We start from the raw sequence: 19,869 nt of genomic DNA on the forward strand, positions 1-19,869 counted from the left end.
GACTTTATATTGATAATTTATCGTTCATTTACTCAGACGATTGGACAAATTTTATCACCTTAGACAGTCAAGGATTGACTAAAGCGGGCATGAGTAGAATCAATGAATCCATTCGAACTTATGTTTATTGTATTCTAGGTTCACAAACCATGATTCGACAGGATATTCTTGATTCATTGGACACACAGAAACAATTCAACATTCTAGTGGAAGATGCTATTCAAGGTCAAACATTAGTCGATTCCATCAAAACATTTCAGTCGGCGAGCGTACTCATTCACTCAAAACAAGCGCTTGCATACGCTTTAGAAAAAGCAGGTTCACGATTAGATTTTGCCGTTGGATTAGGATTACAACTTGTTCCTAGTCATATGCGATTACATATTGGTATAATTGAAGGATATAATAACTCTCTGTTAACCGCTACAGAAAATACAACTTTTGGCATCAATTCACATATCAATGTCAGAAAAAAAAGGACTGCATCACCTTTAGAACCTACTTCTACGAGCGTAGCGAGTATTTTAGAGAAACCTGAAATAGCGAGTAAACTCTTAGACAAGCAACGTGAGCGTCAGCGAGAGTCAGAATCACATTTACCTTTTACAATGGGGTTAATTGTTATAGGTCTTTTAGTTCAAAATATTCTTTAAAATAAATATGAGTGCGCCCACGAGCGAAGCGAGTGTGCAAGAAGCATATGCAAGGTACAAATATCCTTCTGCTTTAAAATTTTATAAAATCATGAAAAAGAAGGATCCTAGTATAAAATTTGATGACATTGATCAATTTGTAAAATCTCAGAAAAGCTATCAGCTTCACAAAAAGCAGTCCAATAAAATCCAAGGTCACATTATAGCTTATCGTGAAAATGCTCTTTGGTTCATGGATTTGTTGGACATGAGTAATTACTCAAGGCAAAATAAAGGTTACAAATGGATTTTACTTGCTATTGATACATTTACAAGAAAAGCTTATGCTGAAGCATTAAAAAATAAAACTAAGTTTGAAGTGAAAAATGGCTTTGAAAAAATTTATAATGATACTGGAAGCATTACACTTATTATTACAGATTCAGGCAATGAATTTTTAAACAAACCACTACAAGATTTATTCAAAGAATTAAACATTAGACAAGGAACAGTGGATATTGGTGATCATCATGCATTAGGCTTAATTGATAGACTATCTAGAACTATTAAAGAAATGGTCTTCAAAGATTTCACAGAGAAAAATACAGTCAAATGGGTTGATCATTTGCAAGATTACATTAGTGCATACAATGAAAGACCTCATTCTGGCATTTTAGACTATAGTCCAAATGAAGCTAACCTTCATGCTACTGAATTAGTTGAATTAAATGTAGAAAAATCTATGCCTGTTGTACACAAGTTTAACATTGGAGAATTAGTTAGAAAAAAATTGAAGAGACCTATATTTACAAAAGGTTACAAACAGATTTGGAGCAATAGAACTTACACTATCAAAAATATTGAAGGTGTTCATGCTATCTTAAATAATGATGAAAGAGTTAGACTTGATGCTTTGCAGCAAGTGACACAAGTGCTAGCTACAATTGATGAAGAAGCTGATTCTTCAGAGGTTGATCGCGTTGAAAAAGAAGCTAAAATTGAGTCAACAATTAAACACAAAGAAGGCTTAGATCCTGAAAAAAGTGTTGAATCACGGTTGAGAAAGAAGTAAGATATTTATAATGTAAAATCATATTATAAACATGTTACTCAATTTGCAATGAAGGAAGTTCTTTCATTTCTTTTGGTACATTTTTCCATCTTCTACGGGTGAACATATAGTCTAAATAAGTTCCAACGATAGTCCACCATCTTTCTAATTTGGTGAAACTGTCATTCACTGATATCTCAAGTTGATCCACTTTAGTATTGACTTTAGTCGCTGTTATAACGTCAGGATTTAACTGACTGTTTTTTATTTTTTGAATGTCCTCTTTTAGTTCCTCAATAGCTGCTGGGTAAAAGTATTTAATCCCACACATGTTAGGCATTTATTTAAACATTTTATTTCAATATGCCATTTTTGGCACATTGATTTTTTTTAAAAAATTTTACTATAAATAAATGGACACATCGTTTGGTAAATATCTTGATCCTTATAGATCAAACAAAATAGCCAAGGGGCTAAAAGCTAAAAGAAATTATGAAGTCATTACCCATAATCCTAATTCTGTGAATCCTGGAGAAACACTTTATGTGAAAATTCCTCAGCTTGAAAAAGGGCAAGTGATTGTTCCTAAAAGTTTGAAACTTACATTTAAACTTTCTACTTCATCAAAAGCAAGTAATGCGGCCAATGCTGCAGCAGCTGGATTTGTGGCTAATGTTGGTCGAAATATTGTTGAAAGAATTACAACTAAATTGGGTGGAAAAACAATGAGTGAAGTGGACAAAGCTTACATCTATAATACATTCAAGGACTTTTGGTTGACAGAAAAACAAAGGAAAAATCGTGTTCAGCAAGGTATTGACAAGGAGCAACGAAAAGATGCTATTAAAACAGCATTTGGTGACAGATATTGTATTCCTATTGAGTCAGAACTGTTTGATGATCATCTACCTTTTTACCCATCAGCTATTTTAGAATCCATTGAATATAACATCAAATTCAATGATGCAAAATATGTTGTGACAGGAACTGCAACGTCAAAAACATATGCTGTGAAAGATATTCAACTTGAGTATGAAACAGTCTTTTCCACAGAACTTAGTGAGGAAATCGAAGCAATATATGCTGATACTAGATTTAGATATGAAGACGTGCATCTTTTGAGAACAGATTCAATTGGAAAGAATAAACGAATGAATATCAATGTAGATGTCAATCGTGCATCAACAAAAGGAATCTTGATATTTTTCCAGAAAAATTACGCTGAGTATGATGCCGAAAATACAAGTTTTCAAAATCCAGACATCACTAATGTGACCATTACTTCAGAAGGAATTTCTCACTGTATATACAAGTCAGGAATGAAAGCCTATAATCAATTTGATGAAGTCAAACGACTTTATATGTCAGAAGATCTTAAGCAAACTGAAGACTGCATGATGGATGTCGAAAAATTCTATGAAAATCATAAATATGCTCTGTGGATTGATCTGAGAAGTACAGAGGACAACTATTTACATGGATCTGGGACTGCCATGAGCAATATTAAACATGGTTTACAACTTGAACTTACCAGAAGTACAGAAACAGAATATGACATGCTAGTCTATATTGTAGCTGATGGATTAGTAGGACTTGAGAATAAACGAGTAAAGGGCATTGTACACTAACCACAAAAATATTTAGCATGTGTCAGTTGTCAAATTTGACAACAGAGTGTCTTCAAATTTGAAGACATCTTAAATTCTTTTGCTTCTTCAAAATGTTAAAAATAAACAGGTATGACGAGTGAATTTTACTGTGATCCACCTTTCAATATGTTAATTGTCGGAATGACTGATTGTGGCAAGACATATTTTATACTAGATTTACTTGAAAAAGAATTTCGTAAAAAATTTGATGACATTGTGATATTTTGTCCAACCATTGACATGAATAAAACTTACCAAGATAGAGCATGGATTACACAAGATAAAGGTGTAATTGTTTACCCATCTAAGTTAGTACTTACAGATTTAAATATATGCTTAGAAGATGCGATTGAAAATTTAAAAAGTCAAGATCATCAAACATTATTTATCATTGATGATTGTGCTAATTTGTGGGAATCAAAGAATAAGTGTACAAAATTAACTGAACTAGCTTTCTCAGGAAGACATTATGGAATTTCTGTGTGGCTTTTGACTCAAAAATATAATGCAGTTGTAAAAGATTTTAGAGAAAATTGTAAACACATGGTGATTCATACAATGAATGATCAATTATCTATGGATCAAATCTTCAAAGAAAATCGCTGTATTCCACAAAGCGAAAAAGACACAGTTCTTGTGCAGATTGATGCAGGAAAGAAGCTTATACTGCGCAGAAAGATGCCTTTTGATTACTCACTTCGTTCGTAGAAGTATTTTTTATCATAAATAAACACACCATGAACGGCGTGAATGTGGAAACTATTGTTGAAGAGAGTGACATGCGAAGTGAATTACTTTCACACTATCAATCAGGATTACTAAATAAACTAGGAATAAAATCATCTGAGGCTACGATTAAAAAAGCTTCACAAAAAAATATTGAAAAATTACATAATGAATATAACATCAAATATAATACTCAGATTGCTGATGATTTAGTATCTAATTTACTATTTGGTTATACTCAAGCAGTAAAAATTGTATTTCCAAATTTAGACCAAAAAAAATTACATGAAAAATTAAATGACAATATCATAGTAAACCACGAAATAAAGAAACAACTGGGTCAATATATGAATCCAACACTTTTAGCTGCAGGTACAATTGTAGTCAATACGGCTGAAACTGCAATGACGCGTGAAACAGAGGACACATGCGAGGATTCCTAAATTTTATAGAGTCCTCACTGACTTTATAAAATCTAAGATTATGGCCAATTTAATTTTTTAAAATCTTCATACACCTTTTCTAAAGAAGATGTTAATACACTCACTGATGCAGCCGCTTTTGCGTCCAATTTTTTCAATTTTTTTCTCATCGCTGCGCTTATACTTGCTGGTGCTAAAAGATAGTGTTCATTTAATTTTTGCAATATATGTTTATTAAAAAAGAAGGACTTTCTGTTTAGTTTATCCTTATTCTGTTCAAACAGGTCTTCTAACCTTTTCACATCCTTGGCAATTGAATTATAGTCCACTCTCTTGAACAATAGTTCGTCTTTATATTGTTCTTTAAATTTTGAAAATTTAGACATAACATACTTATGAGTTTTTTCCATGCCATAGTGTGAACCACAAATATACGTTTTTTGAATAGAATTTGTCCACAAATCTGGTGAAGTATGAGAGTATGGATCAAAAGCATTGTCTACAGTTCCACAATCATTACAAACGACTTCATTCTCTAGTATAGTACAATCTGTTGAATAACAATCTTGACAAATCCAATGATTACAATATAAATTTACATATTTTCCAGCTATTTTAAGCTGCTCTCGCAAATAATAACGATTGTATGAAACAAGTGACATGTCATATTGATAGTGTCTTGCGTCATTTTCTAATGCTTCAACAACTTTTTCATATATTTCTTCAAAGTTGTCAAATCTAACATCTGTCTTCATTTTATTTATGAAGACATAATTTTTATTAACCTAGTCATAAACCATCAGACTTTAATAATGACTTTAATAGTCGCTAATAATGACTTTAATAGTCGCTAATAATGACTTTAATAGTCGCTAATAATGACTTTAATAATGACTTTAATAGTCGCTAATAATGACTTTAATAGTCGCTAATAATGACTTTAATAGTCGTTAATATTTTTTCATAAAATAAACAGATATGGACGGAGAAAAAGATAACACAACAACTGAAATTACAACAACAGAAAAGCCAAAGAATCATAAAAGAGTTGAATGGGGTAAAAAATTAGGTCAGTTGAATAAAGGAAAGAAAAAAGTTAAAACAGATGATGACATTAAGCAAAGTTATTATTTGTCTACAAACTACTATCCTTTAATATTAATAAGTGGCATCACCTTAGCAGGTTTTGTTTGGTTCTATTCCAAAAAGGAGTCACCTATTGATCCTAGTGAAAAATTACATAATGATGTTAAAAAACTTAAAGCTAAACAAAAATCTGAAAATATGATCTTATAAATTTTTAAAAAATTTTACTATAAATAAATGAGCACAATGATCGACACGAAAAATATTGGAAACACAATTTACCATTCTGCAGTTTTAGCAGCACTTGTTGTTGGCTATGGAATGGCTGCTAAAAAGCTACTCAAGTCAAATATTGGAGATCCTAGTAAACCTGACTTGATGGAAGCATTGAAGCTAACTGGTGCTGTGTCACTTGCTATTATTACGAAAGGTTATCTGGAAAAGCAAGGATTGCCGAAGAACATCACTAATTAAACAGGGCTAGCAATTTGCTAGCCCTGTTCAACAAAATTTTTTTTTAAAATAATCAATGTGCCAAAAATGGCACATTCACATATTGAACAAGAAGAAAATTTTTATAAAATAAATGGCTGGCATGATTTTAACTACAATTTTTGGAGCAGTAGCTAATGCGACTGCTTTCGTTGGGGGCAATGCCATGTTCCACGCATTTGATGCTAAGAATGCTGCAGAAGAGCGTAAAAGACATGATTTAGCAAGCGAAAAATTACAAAAGGAGTCAGCAACATGGTCACACAATAGAATTAAACATCTTGATTTCCTTGCAGAACAACGCCAGAAAAAACATCAAGCACAATCAGACATGTTAGACATGAAAGACTCTATCCGCTATTATGACAGCATCCATCCTAAGCCAAATTTAACTCACTATTATAAACCTAGTCAGAGTCAGAAAAATTATGAACAAGCCTATATTGCAGGAAGTGTTATTGGATCAGCTGTTTTGTCAAAATTTATTTAAAATAAATGGCTGACTTCGTTAAAGAAGGTGACTTAGCAGATGGTGAAAAGATAGAATTGGAAGATGATTTAAATGATCAACAAGAGGCAAATGATATTCTTATGAATGAATTGACTGGAGATGTTTCACCTTCTAATGAAGATGATGTACGCAGTGTAATAATGGAAAGAAGAATGCAAATTCTTGAACCAAAATTAGAAGAACAATATGGTAAATTTATAAGTTATATTGAAAGAGATTTACTAAAACCACATATTAAGTCTGAAAATGATACATATTACTATGTAGAAGGAGATAAAAAATTACAATTAACTTACAAAATTGATTATAAAGGTAGTAAAAGTGGTGATTTTAGACCAAAAGAGGCATTGGAAAAAAGTAAACAAAAAGCTTTAGCAATTAAATTTCTCAAACATTTTGAAGGAAAAGAAACAATATCACTTCCTGAAGGAACACCTAAAATAACTGGAGGTGTTCCTAAGTCAGGAAATTTTCAAGAAAGATTGAATCAAGCAGCTGATGATCTGGATCCAGCTGGTGATTTAGGCTTAGGTGAATCAAATGTTGTACAGGTTCCTCTGGAACCTGAAGTTATTGTTACTGAAACTGACTACAACCTCTTCCAAGACACAAATATTGACACTGATGAAACAAATTTTATTGAAGTTGAACCTGAGACAGACATATCCAATGTTCAAACACATATTTTTGATGAAACAGGCAAACCTATGAAAACAAATAATTCTAAATTAGATGATGCTATTGAATACATCAGACGTAAGTTACGTGGCATTAGGGGAAAATATAGACTGATACGTAAGAGAATAATGGATAAAATAAACACATTGAAACAAAGTGATGATATTGAAATGGAACCATTAATTGAGACAGAGTACAATGTTTTGTACAAGGCTAATGAAGAAGAAGTTGAAATTGTTGAACAACTTAAAAAAGACACTAGGAATATAGCTAAACAAACAGCTTACAATTTTAAAGATCAAGTCAATGATACAAGTAAATCCTTAGGAGACAGACTTGACGCTTTATTCAAATTGAAAGGTTTTAAACTTGCTACTATTGTTAGTGCAGTTATTATAGCGTTGTCTGCCATTGGTGGAACTATAGGTTCTTTAGTAAAACCAAGTAAACCTTCTAAGTCAGTTAAACCTGATACACCTGGAAGACCTGATAGACCTAGTAAACCTATAGGACCTAGCAAACCTCCTAGTGAAATTACACAAGGTTTGATCAAATTTAAAAATTGGTTACTTTCTTTAGGTAAAAAAGCTTTAGTCGCTTTGCCTGGAATTTTAGGCTCCATTGTGTCTACTATCTTAAAAGCAGCTGCTAGTGTTGTAGGATTTTTAGCAGAGCATTTGATTATTATGGTCGCTGTCACTATTTTAGTTATTGTTCAAGTATTATCAACCAATATAGGAAGCATTAAACAAAAAGCACATAAAATTTCTTCTAAAATAAATGAACGTTAGATTTCATGATGTATTAAGGATTCTACTTCCAGTGAGTATTCAGTCATATGAAACCGTGCAGGTTAAAAAGGCTATTATTCCTATGACTTACTATAATTTTTCAAGGGAATTACATAATCACTATTTACGATTTGCGACTGTTGTTGATGGGGCCTATACAAATCAAGACTTGATCACTATTCCCAACGGATTTTATACTCCAGCTACTTATAATAAAGCAGTACAGGAAGCGCTGAGTGAAAAAGGACATGCTGATAAATTTGAGTTAACTTATTTACCCAGTGAAGGTAAAATTAAAATTAAAGTCGAGCCACCATTTGCTGTAGTTCTCCATAAAGAACTAGGTGAAATATTTGGAATGACTTTTGAAGACAATACCTTTATAAGATCAGAAATTACTGGTAATAAACCTTGTAAACTCCTACCCTATCATGAGTATAGAATTTCTTGCAGTATTGTTGATACTCATAAAAATTTAGTGAATGGAAAGCGCAGTGATCTTATTACTTCATTTGTTCCCAAGGGTAAATATTATGGAGATATTCATGAATATACCTCCCTTCAAAAAGTAAAGATCGCAAAGCACGATCATACTAGTATTGAACTACAGGTCAAAGATCAGAATGATGACCCCATTGAATTTTTAACTCCAGTTTCAATTGATTTACGATTAGAATAAATGGATGATGCTGAACAATTTAGACTTGAAAAAATTAAAGAAAAAATTACTGAATTAGAGCTTAATATTGAAAAAAGAAAAAAATTAAATAAAAATTATAAAAAAGCTAGTCAAATCTTACACGGTTGTGAAATTGGTATGTATATTACCAGTGTCACAGTCGCATCAATTGGAGCTGCGACAGTGATTGGAAATGTCATCAGTATTCCAATTTCCGCTATCTGTACACTCCTAGGATTGGTTGGAAAAATTGTAGTTCCTAAATTAAGGAAAAAGGAGAAAAAACATTTAGATATTTTAATTAAGAAAAAAGCATGCTTACGGAGTGTCGATAATTTACTTTCCAGATTCATGGATAATGGCACTATTTCTGCGAGTGAATTTGAGCTCATCCTAGAATCCGAAATGACATGACTTTCATCTGAGATAATCAGTTTGGGCTGTAAAGCGAGTCACACAAAAGTAGTGTGGGGTGAGTAAATTTATAAGCTTTTAAGCTTATAAAATTACATCAATCGTGACTGTGTCAAGATTTACTAATCCATCTTTGTAATATCTTAAGTCTATGATAGAAACATCTAGCCATGGATTATAACACACATGTCCATACATGTGATTTTTAATCAACTTTCTTTTGTGCTCCATTAGACAAGTGTAATTCATTGGAAAGTCTGTGACATTCACGAGCGGAGTGAGAGTATTTCTAGGTAAAAAATTAATTCCTGTCAAAATGACATTTCCAGTCATTGACAAGCATAGTACACCCATGAGAGCTTTCACAGTTTTGTTCATTTTATGATGTTTTTATTTTCTTTAAATATAGGATTAGTAGAAAATTATTCCAAGAGGTTAAATCCATAAAACTTTTTACCCTGTTTTGTTTCCTTGACTCCTGTGAATCTTATATAATTGTGATCAAGATTTATTTTTTGTTTGATGACACTCGTCGCCCACACTGTCAACTCTTTAGATTCTGAGTCTTCAAGTTCAAGCAGTGTTGATTCTCCTATTTTTGTACTTATATTTCTGAATGAGTTAATTCTATACCATGTGTTCACTGGAAGATCTTTAAATTTTAGATAATCTGTTGACTCTGTGACTCTTGATTCAAGTTCTTCGTTTGACGGAAAGTTCATTTTATTTACAAGAAAATAATTTATGTTAAATAGACGTTTTGATAATTTTGATAATTTTGATAATTTTGATAATTTTGGTAAATTTTGTCAATTTTGATAATTTTGATAATTTTGATGATTTTGATAATTTTAATAATTTTGATAATTTTGATAATTTTGATAATTTTGGTAATTTTGATAATTTTGTAATATTTGAACAATTTGGTCAATTTGGACGATTTTGTGACTTGACTGAGAAATGACTGGAAACTATTTAGACTAGGATTTGACTGAGACTCTTTTGTGAACGTGTTGACTGGGATTTGACTTGGAGATTTTGACTGGGATTTGACTCTGAGTTAGAATACCCATTATTACACTACTGACCACTCAGCCGAGACATTGACAGTGGTTGTAGAAGGTTGGGTTCTCACTTGCCAAAAGCTCCCCTCCCAACAAACTACAAAAGCAATCATTAGTTCCCTAGCAAATATGTTAGTATTGTAGGCACCGATTTCAAAGTCTCTTTCACATATCTCAGGCACTCTATGCTTCCAAGATCATCTCCTTTGCTCAGGGATTCATGCTCATGAAACAAGCAGCCAAGGAATTCAACTGGACATTGAACTACGGTGCCATTGCTTTGATGTGGATGGGTGGGTCGATTATCAAGAGGTGAGAAAAGAGACTCTGGAGCTCAGGTTTACTCCGAGGAATTTTTGAACAGTGTTTCAATATTCTTGTGCGAGGAATATATTGTCACATAGTCATACAAGAACCAGTTCCCTGTCTGCACCTGAGACCACCAATTAGAACCCCTTAGCTCCTGCTTGTCGTCTGTTTTTAAAGGGACTCCGAAGTGGCAGTATCTAAAACCGCATACCACATACCACATACCCACATACCCACATAACCACATGCCAATTTTTTCCAGTTGGGGCTATCCAATGACGGCGCCACCGCCATTAACTTATTTTAAAGGGGAAGTCTATGGTTAAAGGGGAAATTTGTCGATATTTCCACGATATTTCCCTTTAACACTAGACAGTGACGGTGGCGCCCTCTATGATTCGAATATCACCATATCCCCCTTTATATCGACAGATATTCCCATTTGGCACAGTACCACATCCGGTGGAAATATCGACAAATTCCCCCTTTAAAAACAGACTTCCCCTTTAACATAAGTTACTCACGGTGGCGCCCTTTAAGGTCGAAAGATCGACAGATTTTCCTTTAACAATATTTGTGTTCTGTAGGGACTGTATATTGATATAACTCCTCAACCTCTTAAACAAAACAACGTTTATTTCTCCTTGCTTGCTACAAAATCAATCAAACTTTACAAATGTTCATCGCACGTGCTCTCATATCTTAACTCCTCGCCATTACTCGTTGTTGTCGTCGTTACACATACAACCGTCTCAACCAAATACACAACACTCCCCCCTGAAAATCGAGGAGGCGAGATTTTCAATAACACAATGAACCTAACCCGCCGTAAGGCTTAATTCTGAGAAATGTATGCTGAACACAATAGCTCCAAAATGCAAGACCTAGCATGGTTTATGCCTGTTTCGCCTATTCCTGTTTCGCCTATTCCTGTTTCGCCTACAAAATTCCTGTTTCGCCTATTCCTGATTCGCCTATTCCTGTTCCGCCTATTCCTGTTCCGCCTATTCCTTTTTCGCCTATTTCCTGTTTGGCCTATTTCCTGTTTGGCCTATTTCCTGTTTCGTCTATTCCTGTTTCGCCTACTTTCCAGTACCCCTACAATAAATCGACTCTCCCACGGGGAACCTTAGGGATGCATGTCCATTTTATGGGGAAAATGTGAGGGGACAATTGGATGATGTTAACGATGTGATGACAATTTGACTAATCAAATGCCATCAACTTTGTTAACAAACCATACCATGACCGTTTTGAAAGAGTCACCTTGAAAGTGGGGATAGTCCGGGACTTATTTGACCATAGGACCATAGGACCATACTGACACACAGTAAAAACTAATAGATTAAGTAGAGTAAAGCAGTCGTTTATTTTATGAAAACTGAATTCATGAGTTTTTGAAAAAATACATAATATTGTACATTCTCATAATTATTTGATCAAAATCAGCTGTAAAACCCATGTCATAATATACATGTAGGTATATAAAGTCAAACAAGGTGGAAAATACATATCATGATATTATGTCAGACAATGTAACTGATGGCATCAACGTAACTCATTATGTCCCTCTCGCCATTGACGTCTTGTTCTTTGAGGCGTAACATGCGTTCGTCAATGCGTACATATGTGGCTCTCCTCGGGTTTGGTCGGTCAGTAAGGGACGGTTCATATTCCTACGTCTGTGGGGAGGTTAGCAATACATTTGAATAGGCGAAACAGGAATAGGCTAAACAGGAATTAGGCGAAACAGGAATAGGCGAAGCAGGAATTAGGCGAAACATGAATAGGCGAAACAGGAATTAGGCGAAACAGGAATTAGGCGAAACAGGAATAGGCGAAACAGGAATAGGCGGAACAGGAATAGGCGAAACAGGAATACACCCCTAGCATACATAAGTAAACAACTACACCTAATTCTATACCCTATAGAATATACCGTCAAATAACTCAAATACACATAATGACAAATCTAATGCTAAGAGTATTCCCCCCATTTACCAACCTGGGAAATGTAAATTACAACCTTCTGGTAAGAAACTCTGATGATGATATACCTAGTAATAGTAATAATAGTATACTAATACATGTAATCAAAATGTTAAGAATTTTGACCCCTTGATAGAGATTTGGCAATCAGTTGACATGCATGTATCTGACAACTACGACTGAGTAACCAAAACTCAACTCCAATTCTTGTATGTCACTCTGGATTAAATGTCTATTCTGCGGGTTCCAACAAACGCAACTTCTGAATAGGCCTTCTCATCAATCCTCTCTTGGTTTTCACTGTGACTGACCTAACCAACCCGTCTCTTCCTGGGTGTGTGGCCATCACACGTCCTAGTGCCCAATCTAGTTTTCTGATGTTGTCCTCCGCCACTAGAACGATGTCTCCCTCTTGCAGATTATCTCGTATCTCTGTCCATTTTGAACGGCGCTGTAATTCAACAAGGTATTCCCTTGTCCACCTTTTCCAAAACTGTTTGGATATACTCTGTTGATAGGCCCATCTCCTTTCAAGTGACAACTCTGGCTTGTATACAGATGACAGCAACTGCAGATTTCTTCCTATGATCAAGTGACCAGGGGTTAATGGAAGAGGATCCTCCTTGTCAGCCGAGATATCCGATAAGGGTCGAGAATTGATTTGAGCTTCTGCATCAGTGAGCACGGTCTGAAGCTCGGTAAATGTCAGGCTGGCCTTTCTGAGAATCTTTGAGAGAGCTCGTTTTACACTTCCAACAAGTCGTTCATAAAATCCTCCATGCCATGGAGCCCTAGGAGTTATGAACTTCCACTCGATTCCTTCCAGTCTGAGTTTATCCTTGATTCTCGCATTGTTGTGGAACAAACGGTAAAGCAATGAAGCTGCACTCTAAAATGTTTTTGCATTATCGGAGTAGATGGTACAACACTTTCCACGCCGATTCATCATGCGTCTCAATGATTGTAGGAACTCCTCTGTTGTCAAATTTGCTGTCAGCTCTAAATGCACTGCCCTGGTGGCCATACATGTGAATATGAGGATGTAAGCCTTGTTGCTTCCAGCTCCATGTTTTCCACTGACATGTACTTCTCTAACATAGAGTGGTCCAGCATAGTCCACTCCAATGTTGGTAAATGGTGGCGATACATTAACCCTTTCCTCTGGCAACGGCGCCATTTTCTGCTCTAATTTTCTGGCACTTCTACATTTCTTACATGGTAGGACTCTGCGAACTTCCTGCCGGCCACATACTAACCAGTATTTGCTTCTCAAGTTAGACAAGGTTTGAACAACTCCTGTGTGTCCAAAGATGATGTGATAGTGGATTACCAACATTTCCACAAATCTATTGTGATTAGGCAATATGATGGGGTTTCTAAGCTCATCTGGCAGTAGTGCTTTGTGTAGTCTCCCCCCAACACGGAGTAACTTCAGTTTCTCATCCCATATCGGATCAAGCTGTTTCAAGCGGCTATTTGCAGGAATCGAAAGATTATTCTGTACTGCATGAATTTCCACTGAAAATGCTTGTTCTTGAGCCCAACGTAACCAATACAACTCCTCTTCTCTTTGATCAGTGAGAGTCAAGATTGCATTTTCTTCTCGAACATGTTGCCCATCTCCTGTCCTCACTCGGTACTTTAAGCTTCGGACTCTATTCATCACTCTCAGAAACTTGTGGTAACTCTCATATTTCTCCACTAGTTTCAGCTGCTCACTTTTGGTTTGGTCAGTTGTTTTCTCTTTGACTTGCAGTGCTGAGAAAGTCTTGGGTTTTTTCTTCTGTTCAGCCAATTCCAGTTCAGCTGTGTCAATTCGCTGTTTTGGCCAACTTTCTTCTTCTTTTCTTAGGAAGTCTGGCCCTTCCCACCAGAGTTGCGAGTTAAGTAAGCTTTCAGCAGAACATCCTCTCGAGCATAGATCAGCGGGGTTAATTTTCCCTGGCAAATGACTCCACTTCCTAGGTGGTACTAGATTCTGTATCTCACTCACGCGATTGGCAACGAACGTCTGCCAAGTGTAGGCAGGTTTGCTAATCCAGGCAAGTACTACTTGTAAGTCAGTCCAGCAGTGTACATCCTCTATTTCCAACTTGATTTCACGTTGAACGTGGTTTACCAAGCGTGCTGTGATTAGCGCAGCCATGAGCTCTAGCTCTGGTAAGCTTCTCTTCTTTCCAAGTGGTGACACTCTAGTTTTAGAGCACAGTACAGCTGTGTGCACTCTCCCTGTTGGCAAGTCCTCAACCCTGACGTAAACTACTCCTCCATATGCTGCTACACACGCATCACCGAAACCATGCAGTGTGAATCTAGGTTGAGTGAAGCTCTCAGGAACTATACATCGCTGGACCTTTATCTGATCCAGATCAGAAACTTGCTCCTTCCAACGTACCCAGTTCTGATGAAGTTCATCAGATAACTTCTCATCCCAGTCAGTACGATCCATCCAGGACTGTTGGAATAGCCGCTTGGCTACCAAAGTGAACGGTGCTAACAAACCCATCGGGTCGTAAATTCGATGAAGTTGTTGTAACACAGTCCTACGAGTTTCACAGGGTACATTTTCCATCCTCTCGCAAAAGGAAAACATTAGTACGTCCTCTTTAGGAATGTACTTGATCCCCAACGTTTTTTGTAGTAAATTGTTCCTCAGTGACGACTACTATACCACAGGCAAGATCTGACTCCTCTAATCCAGCCAAAGCTTCTGGTTTGTTGGACACAAATTTCCTGAGTGGGAATCCTCCAGATTTCAAGACTGTTTTCATGTCTACTGCTAAGCTTGCTGCTGCTGTGGTATTGTCTTCTCCAGATAGTACATCATCCACGAAAATATTTTCTGTTATTTCCTCAGTAGCCTTTGGGTATTCCTTTGTCTGTGTGAGTGCATGGTCCACTACAGTTTTGATACTCGAAAATGGAGATGATTTCAGACCAAATGTTACTGTTTTCAGCCTGTAAACATCAGGTTTTTTACTAGTGTCCATGTCACGCCATAAGAATCTCTGTAGATCTTGATCTCCAGTTTGCATGCCGATTTGAAGAAACATTTTCTCTATATCTGCTACAAGCGCTACTTTATGTTTTCTGAAACGCAAAAGTATGGCAAGTGGGTCGGGCTGCAGTGCTGGTCCACTCAACAATGTGTCATTTAGTGACACCCCCTCTGGTCCTTTGGCGGAGCCGTCAAACACAACACGCACCTTTGTGGTTGATTTATCCATTCTAACAACAGGGTGATGAGGCAAGTACCATATTGCTTGCGCTTGTTTCTCCAATTCCTCAACTTTCTCGGCACGCCCTTTATCAACTAACTCTTGGATCTGTTCTTGGTAGGCCTTTCCCAAGTCTGGGTCCCTCTGTAATCTTCTTTCCAACCCCTCGAGACGTTTCTCTGCTAAGGTTCGATTTGATTCTAAAGACTTGTCCTTCCAGTCCGGATGGCGAATCAAACCTGTGACGTAATGACCATCTACGAGTTTGGTATTATCAAGATGCTGCTGCAATGCATCAGTCTCCAATTCTGTGGCTTGGTGCTTGACCTCATTAGGTAATATTCCCAAGTGTTCTAGGTCCCAATGTCTGGCTGCAAAGTCAGTTTCATTCTCCAAGGAAACTCTATGACACGTGTTTACCATACCAATCTTTCCATGTCGTTGGTTTGGCTCCTCTACTGGACAGATACCTGAAAGTACCCATCCAAAATGACTCTTTGTGGCAGTTGGCATTCCTGGTGGTCCAATTTTTCTCACAGGCAGTAAGATGTTTGTGGTATCCTCTAGCCCCAACATAACATCAATTTCAGCCGATTCACGGGGGTATGTGTCTGCTATCTGCAATCCCTGTAAGTGTTGCAGCTTTGACAAATCTACTCTCACGCAGTTGAGGTCCATGCTAGGCTGATCAACTGTGTAGGCCTCTATCTCAAATTCCTCACCTTTCCAATTAGGAATAGCGCTTGATAGATGAAACTTAACTCTCTCTGTTTTCAATCTCATCTGGTTACCACCGGCTAGTGAAAATTCTGCCTCAACCTTGGGTCTCGCAAGTCCAGTTTTCTTGCCATCTTGTTACTTATGAATGATACACCGCTGCCTGTATCAAATAAGATTCTCGCCACTGAAATTGCTCCTCGTGATTCGATTCTTGCTAGAGTGGATTGCATCAATATCTCCTTTGGACCTGTAATGGCCTTGACAAGTCCTACACTCTTGGGAACTTCCGTTTTTTGACGTAGACCTTGTACTTGCTCTTCTTCCGGTAGCTCTGGCTCACGATCATAATGGATCAAGGTATGATGTTTCTTCCCACATCTCTGACAGTGTCTTGAATTACAGTCTTTGACATAATGCGAAGCAAAGCAGTTAAAACAAAGTTTTAAACTCTTGACCTTGTCTATGCGATCACTGACACTCATGGCTTTGAAGGTCTGGCACTGATAAAGTAGATGTGCTTCTTGGCATACAGGGCACTTGGGAGTTCGACTCTGCGTCTTCTGTTTTGATTGTCCAGCTTTAGGGTTACTTGTAGCATTGACATTCAATGCATATGCACTTGGCTTGCCATAACTAGTACTAGTATGTTTTTTCTCTGGTTTCTGTGAGTGTGAAGTACTACTACTTGTGGTTGGTCGCTTTCCCCCCTCCATTTCCGTCCTTCGGGTAACTTGCAGGGCGTCGAGTAGCCTTTTCAGTAAGTCGGGAAATTTCAGAGGCAAAGTCGACTTTGTTTTTGCCTTCAGCTTTTCGCCATCCCACTTTCGCAACAGTGTTTTGGGAATTTTGGGCCTGACCAACGCCGTAAAAATCCAGCTTGTTTGGTCTAGTTCACATAGAGCCTCCGTTTTCTTTAAAATATAATTCCATGCTGACACAAGCTTATGGCAGAATGGCTCCATGTCTTTTAGTGCAAGGGAGCTCGGTGCCTCCATGTTGGCTATCTCGATTACAGCCTTCTGCACACAACTCTCCACGTCACCATACTTGCTTTCTAAAACTTGGAGGATGTCTTGGTAATCAGGATCTTTCATACCCGCTACTAACTTTCTACACTCGCCCTCTAGTAATGTAATGGTAAAGTGCGTCTTTTCCACCTCCGAATAACCTGGCTTCGCCAACTCCGCTTCTAACAGCTCTCGCCATTGATCAAAGAAATGCGGGTCGCCGCTAAATTTTGGTATGGGTAGCTCTCTCTTCTTCTTGGTCAAAGTTGACAAGATGGTTGTGAGCTGCTCTCCTGATATTCCATTGTTCATGGATTTAAAAGCCTCTGCTAAACCCTTTGTTAACACTTCAATGTTGCTCTGGCTACTATGATGGGATCCTTTGCCCTCACTCTCACTCCTCTCCTTTGTCGGCCTGAACCAGTCTTTCTCCAACCTCTGGATCTTGGCATCACAGTTGAAGTACCTCTCTCTATAGTCTTGCTTATCTTTATCTTCTCTTCTCCTCTGGTCGTCAGACATAGCGTTCAGCCTCTCCTCGTTATCTCTGTGATAATCCACTTGGTCTTGAGTATCTTGCAAGTCCATGTAGGCTGACTTCAACTGTTCTCTGGCAGACATGGCTGCCCTCACTTTAATCTCATTCTCGGGTTAACGGTCATCATCGTCTAATGCTGGAAGAACATCATCATAATATCGGAACAAGGATTTCTCCAACTTGGTGTATCTCTGCCGATTGATGCGCCTCCTTTCCAATAGGAATTCAAGCGTTGCTGGCTCAGCAGCCACACTATTACCCTTAGTAGTCGCCATTACATGTATGTCAGTGATTTTAGGACAGATGAAGCAGTATTGATAATTTTTAAAACAATTATTACGTTAGCGTTACCCACTTGAGAACTTAACCCTCACTATTTGTGACCTGGTAAAACTTTGAGACTTATAATAAATTGGTATACCGAGGAATGATAAACCTTGTAGTAATTACCATAAAAAGACCATTGCTTATTGCACCAAAAACTCTATCTACTCATGAAAACCACTGAGATTTGAACTGAATGGCAATTTCAAGACTCATATAAACACTTTGACTGTAAAAGTACAATGTATAAACACACGATAACTCAACACTATACAAACATGGTCACCTCTTAAGTATTGTGACAGCGTCACTTTATCTTAAGGTCAATAATTAGTCACAGTATTTACTATGATTATTCTATGAAATACAAATGTAGTAAGACCAAACTGTAACTCAAACACTCTTGAGAATCACTACCGGTAACCGTTTTAAATAAAATGCAACTCTAATCTACATGTACATGTAATCCATATTAAAATTGAATACCTGTATCATGTATGCCTCAACATGGCAGATGCCAGATTCAGTAAATACCAATAAACACAACGTGGCACTTATACTCTTGACACTCACTGAAAGAAACTCTGATGGCTCACACTCAACTCAGATTAGGTTGACTAAATCCTTACTTTTAGATTTATCAAACCGTTACCTGTTAAAGATTACCAAACATACATTAACAGTAATACCTCTGTAAAACGCAAACTCAGTATTTGGCATAAATTTAACACATGGTAAGACAGGACACTTATACTGAAAGTGAAACAAGAAGTCAAAGACTTAAAACTCAGGGTAAGAAAGAATCACCTTTTTGGATTCATACGTGGTTGAACTCATACACACTGCAGTAAGTTTGACATCTTTTAGTCAAAGCATAAACTCATAATTCTAGGGGAAAGCTAGAAAACACTCAGATACGAATTTAGTCAAAGTACACGCAGATGTCCTCCACAACTCAGTCTTAACTCAGCGACAAGACGTATCTACATAACTCGGCGATGTCTGGAACAGCGACGATTCTCACTCATGTAGTCGTCAAGATTCCTGGTCCTCATGCATCGAAAGACAGAAGAGAAAGTCACACCCTGCACCTCTGTCAAGGCTCAACTCAAAATTCGTTTTTTCGGATGCACAACTCACAATGTCAAATTACTCATTTGTATTGAGTACTGTTGATCACAGTGTCCCACCTCAGCTCCACCGTACTACTCGACTGCACACCGCACAACTCCGGAGTGCATGAAAGACAACATTTTGCAACCACGTGCATTGCTTTACTCGTGCATTGGATGCCTGTATATGCTTAGTCAGTGCATCAATAGTGCATCACTGCGATCCACTGCCACTGCCGCGCCGGCACATCGGATCGATTGACGACTGTCCTGATCCGGTCAGAGAGACCATAATGTTCTGTAGGGACTGTATATTGATATAACTCCTCAACCTCTTAAACAAAACAACGTTTATTTCTCCTTGCTTGCTACAAAATCAATCAAACTTTACAAATGTTCATCGCACGTGCTCTCATATCTTAACTCCTCGCCATTACTCGTTGTTGTCGTCGTTACA

At 37.1% G+C, this 19,869-nt stretch overlaps 1 protein-coding gene across 1 annotated transcript in view; it reads left to right on the forward strand.

Annotated features, from left to right (window-relative positions):
• LOC135497369 (6-phosphogluconate dehydrogenase, decarboxylating-like) overlaps positions 1–19,869 on the forward strand; it is a 65,991-nt gene that overhangs the window by 40,935 nt on the left and 5,187 nt on the right. Inside the window, exon 10 of the mRNA XM_064787213.1 lies at positions 10,374–10,507. Within this exon, the coding sequence (XP_064643283.1) occupies positions 10,374–10,507 (134 nt within the window). The remainder of the gene's footprint in view (positions 1–10,373; positions 10,508–19,869) is intronic.

The sequence above is a fragment of the Lineus longissimus genome, chromosome 12 (assembly GCF_910592395.1).
Source record: "Lineus longissimus chromosome 12, tnLinLong1.2, whole genome shotgun sequence".
Lineage (NCBI taxonomy): Eukaryota > Metazoa > Nemertea > Pilidiophora > Heteronemertea > Lineidae > Lineus > Lineus longissimus.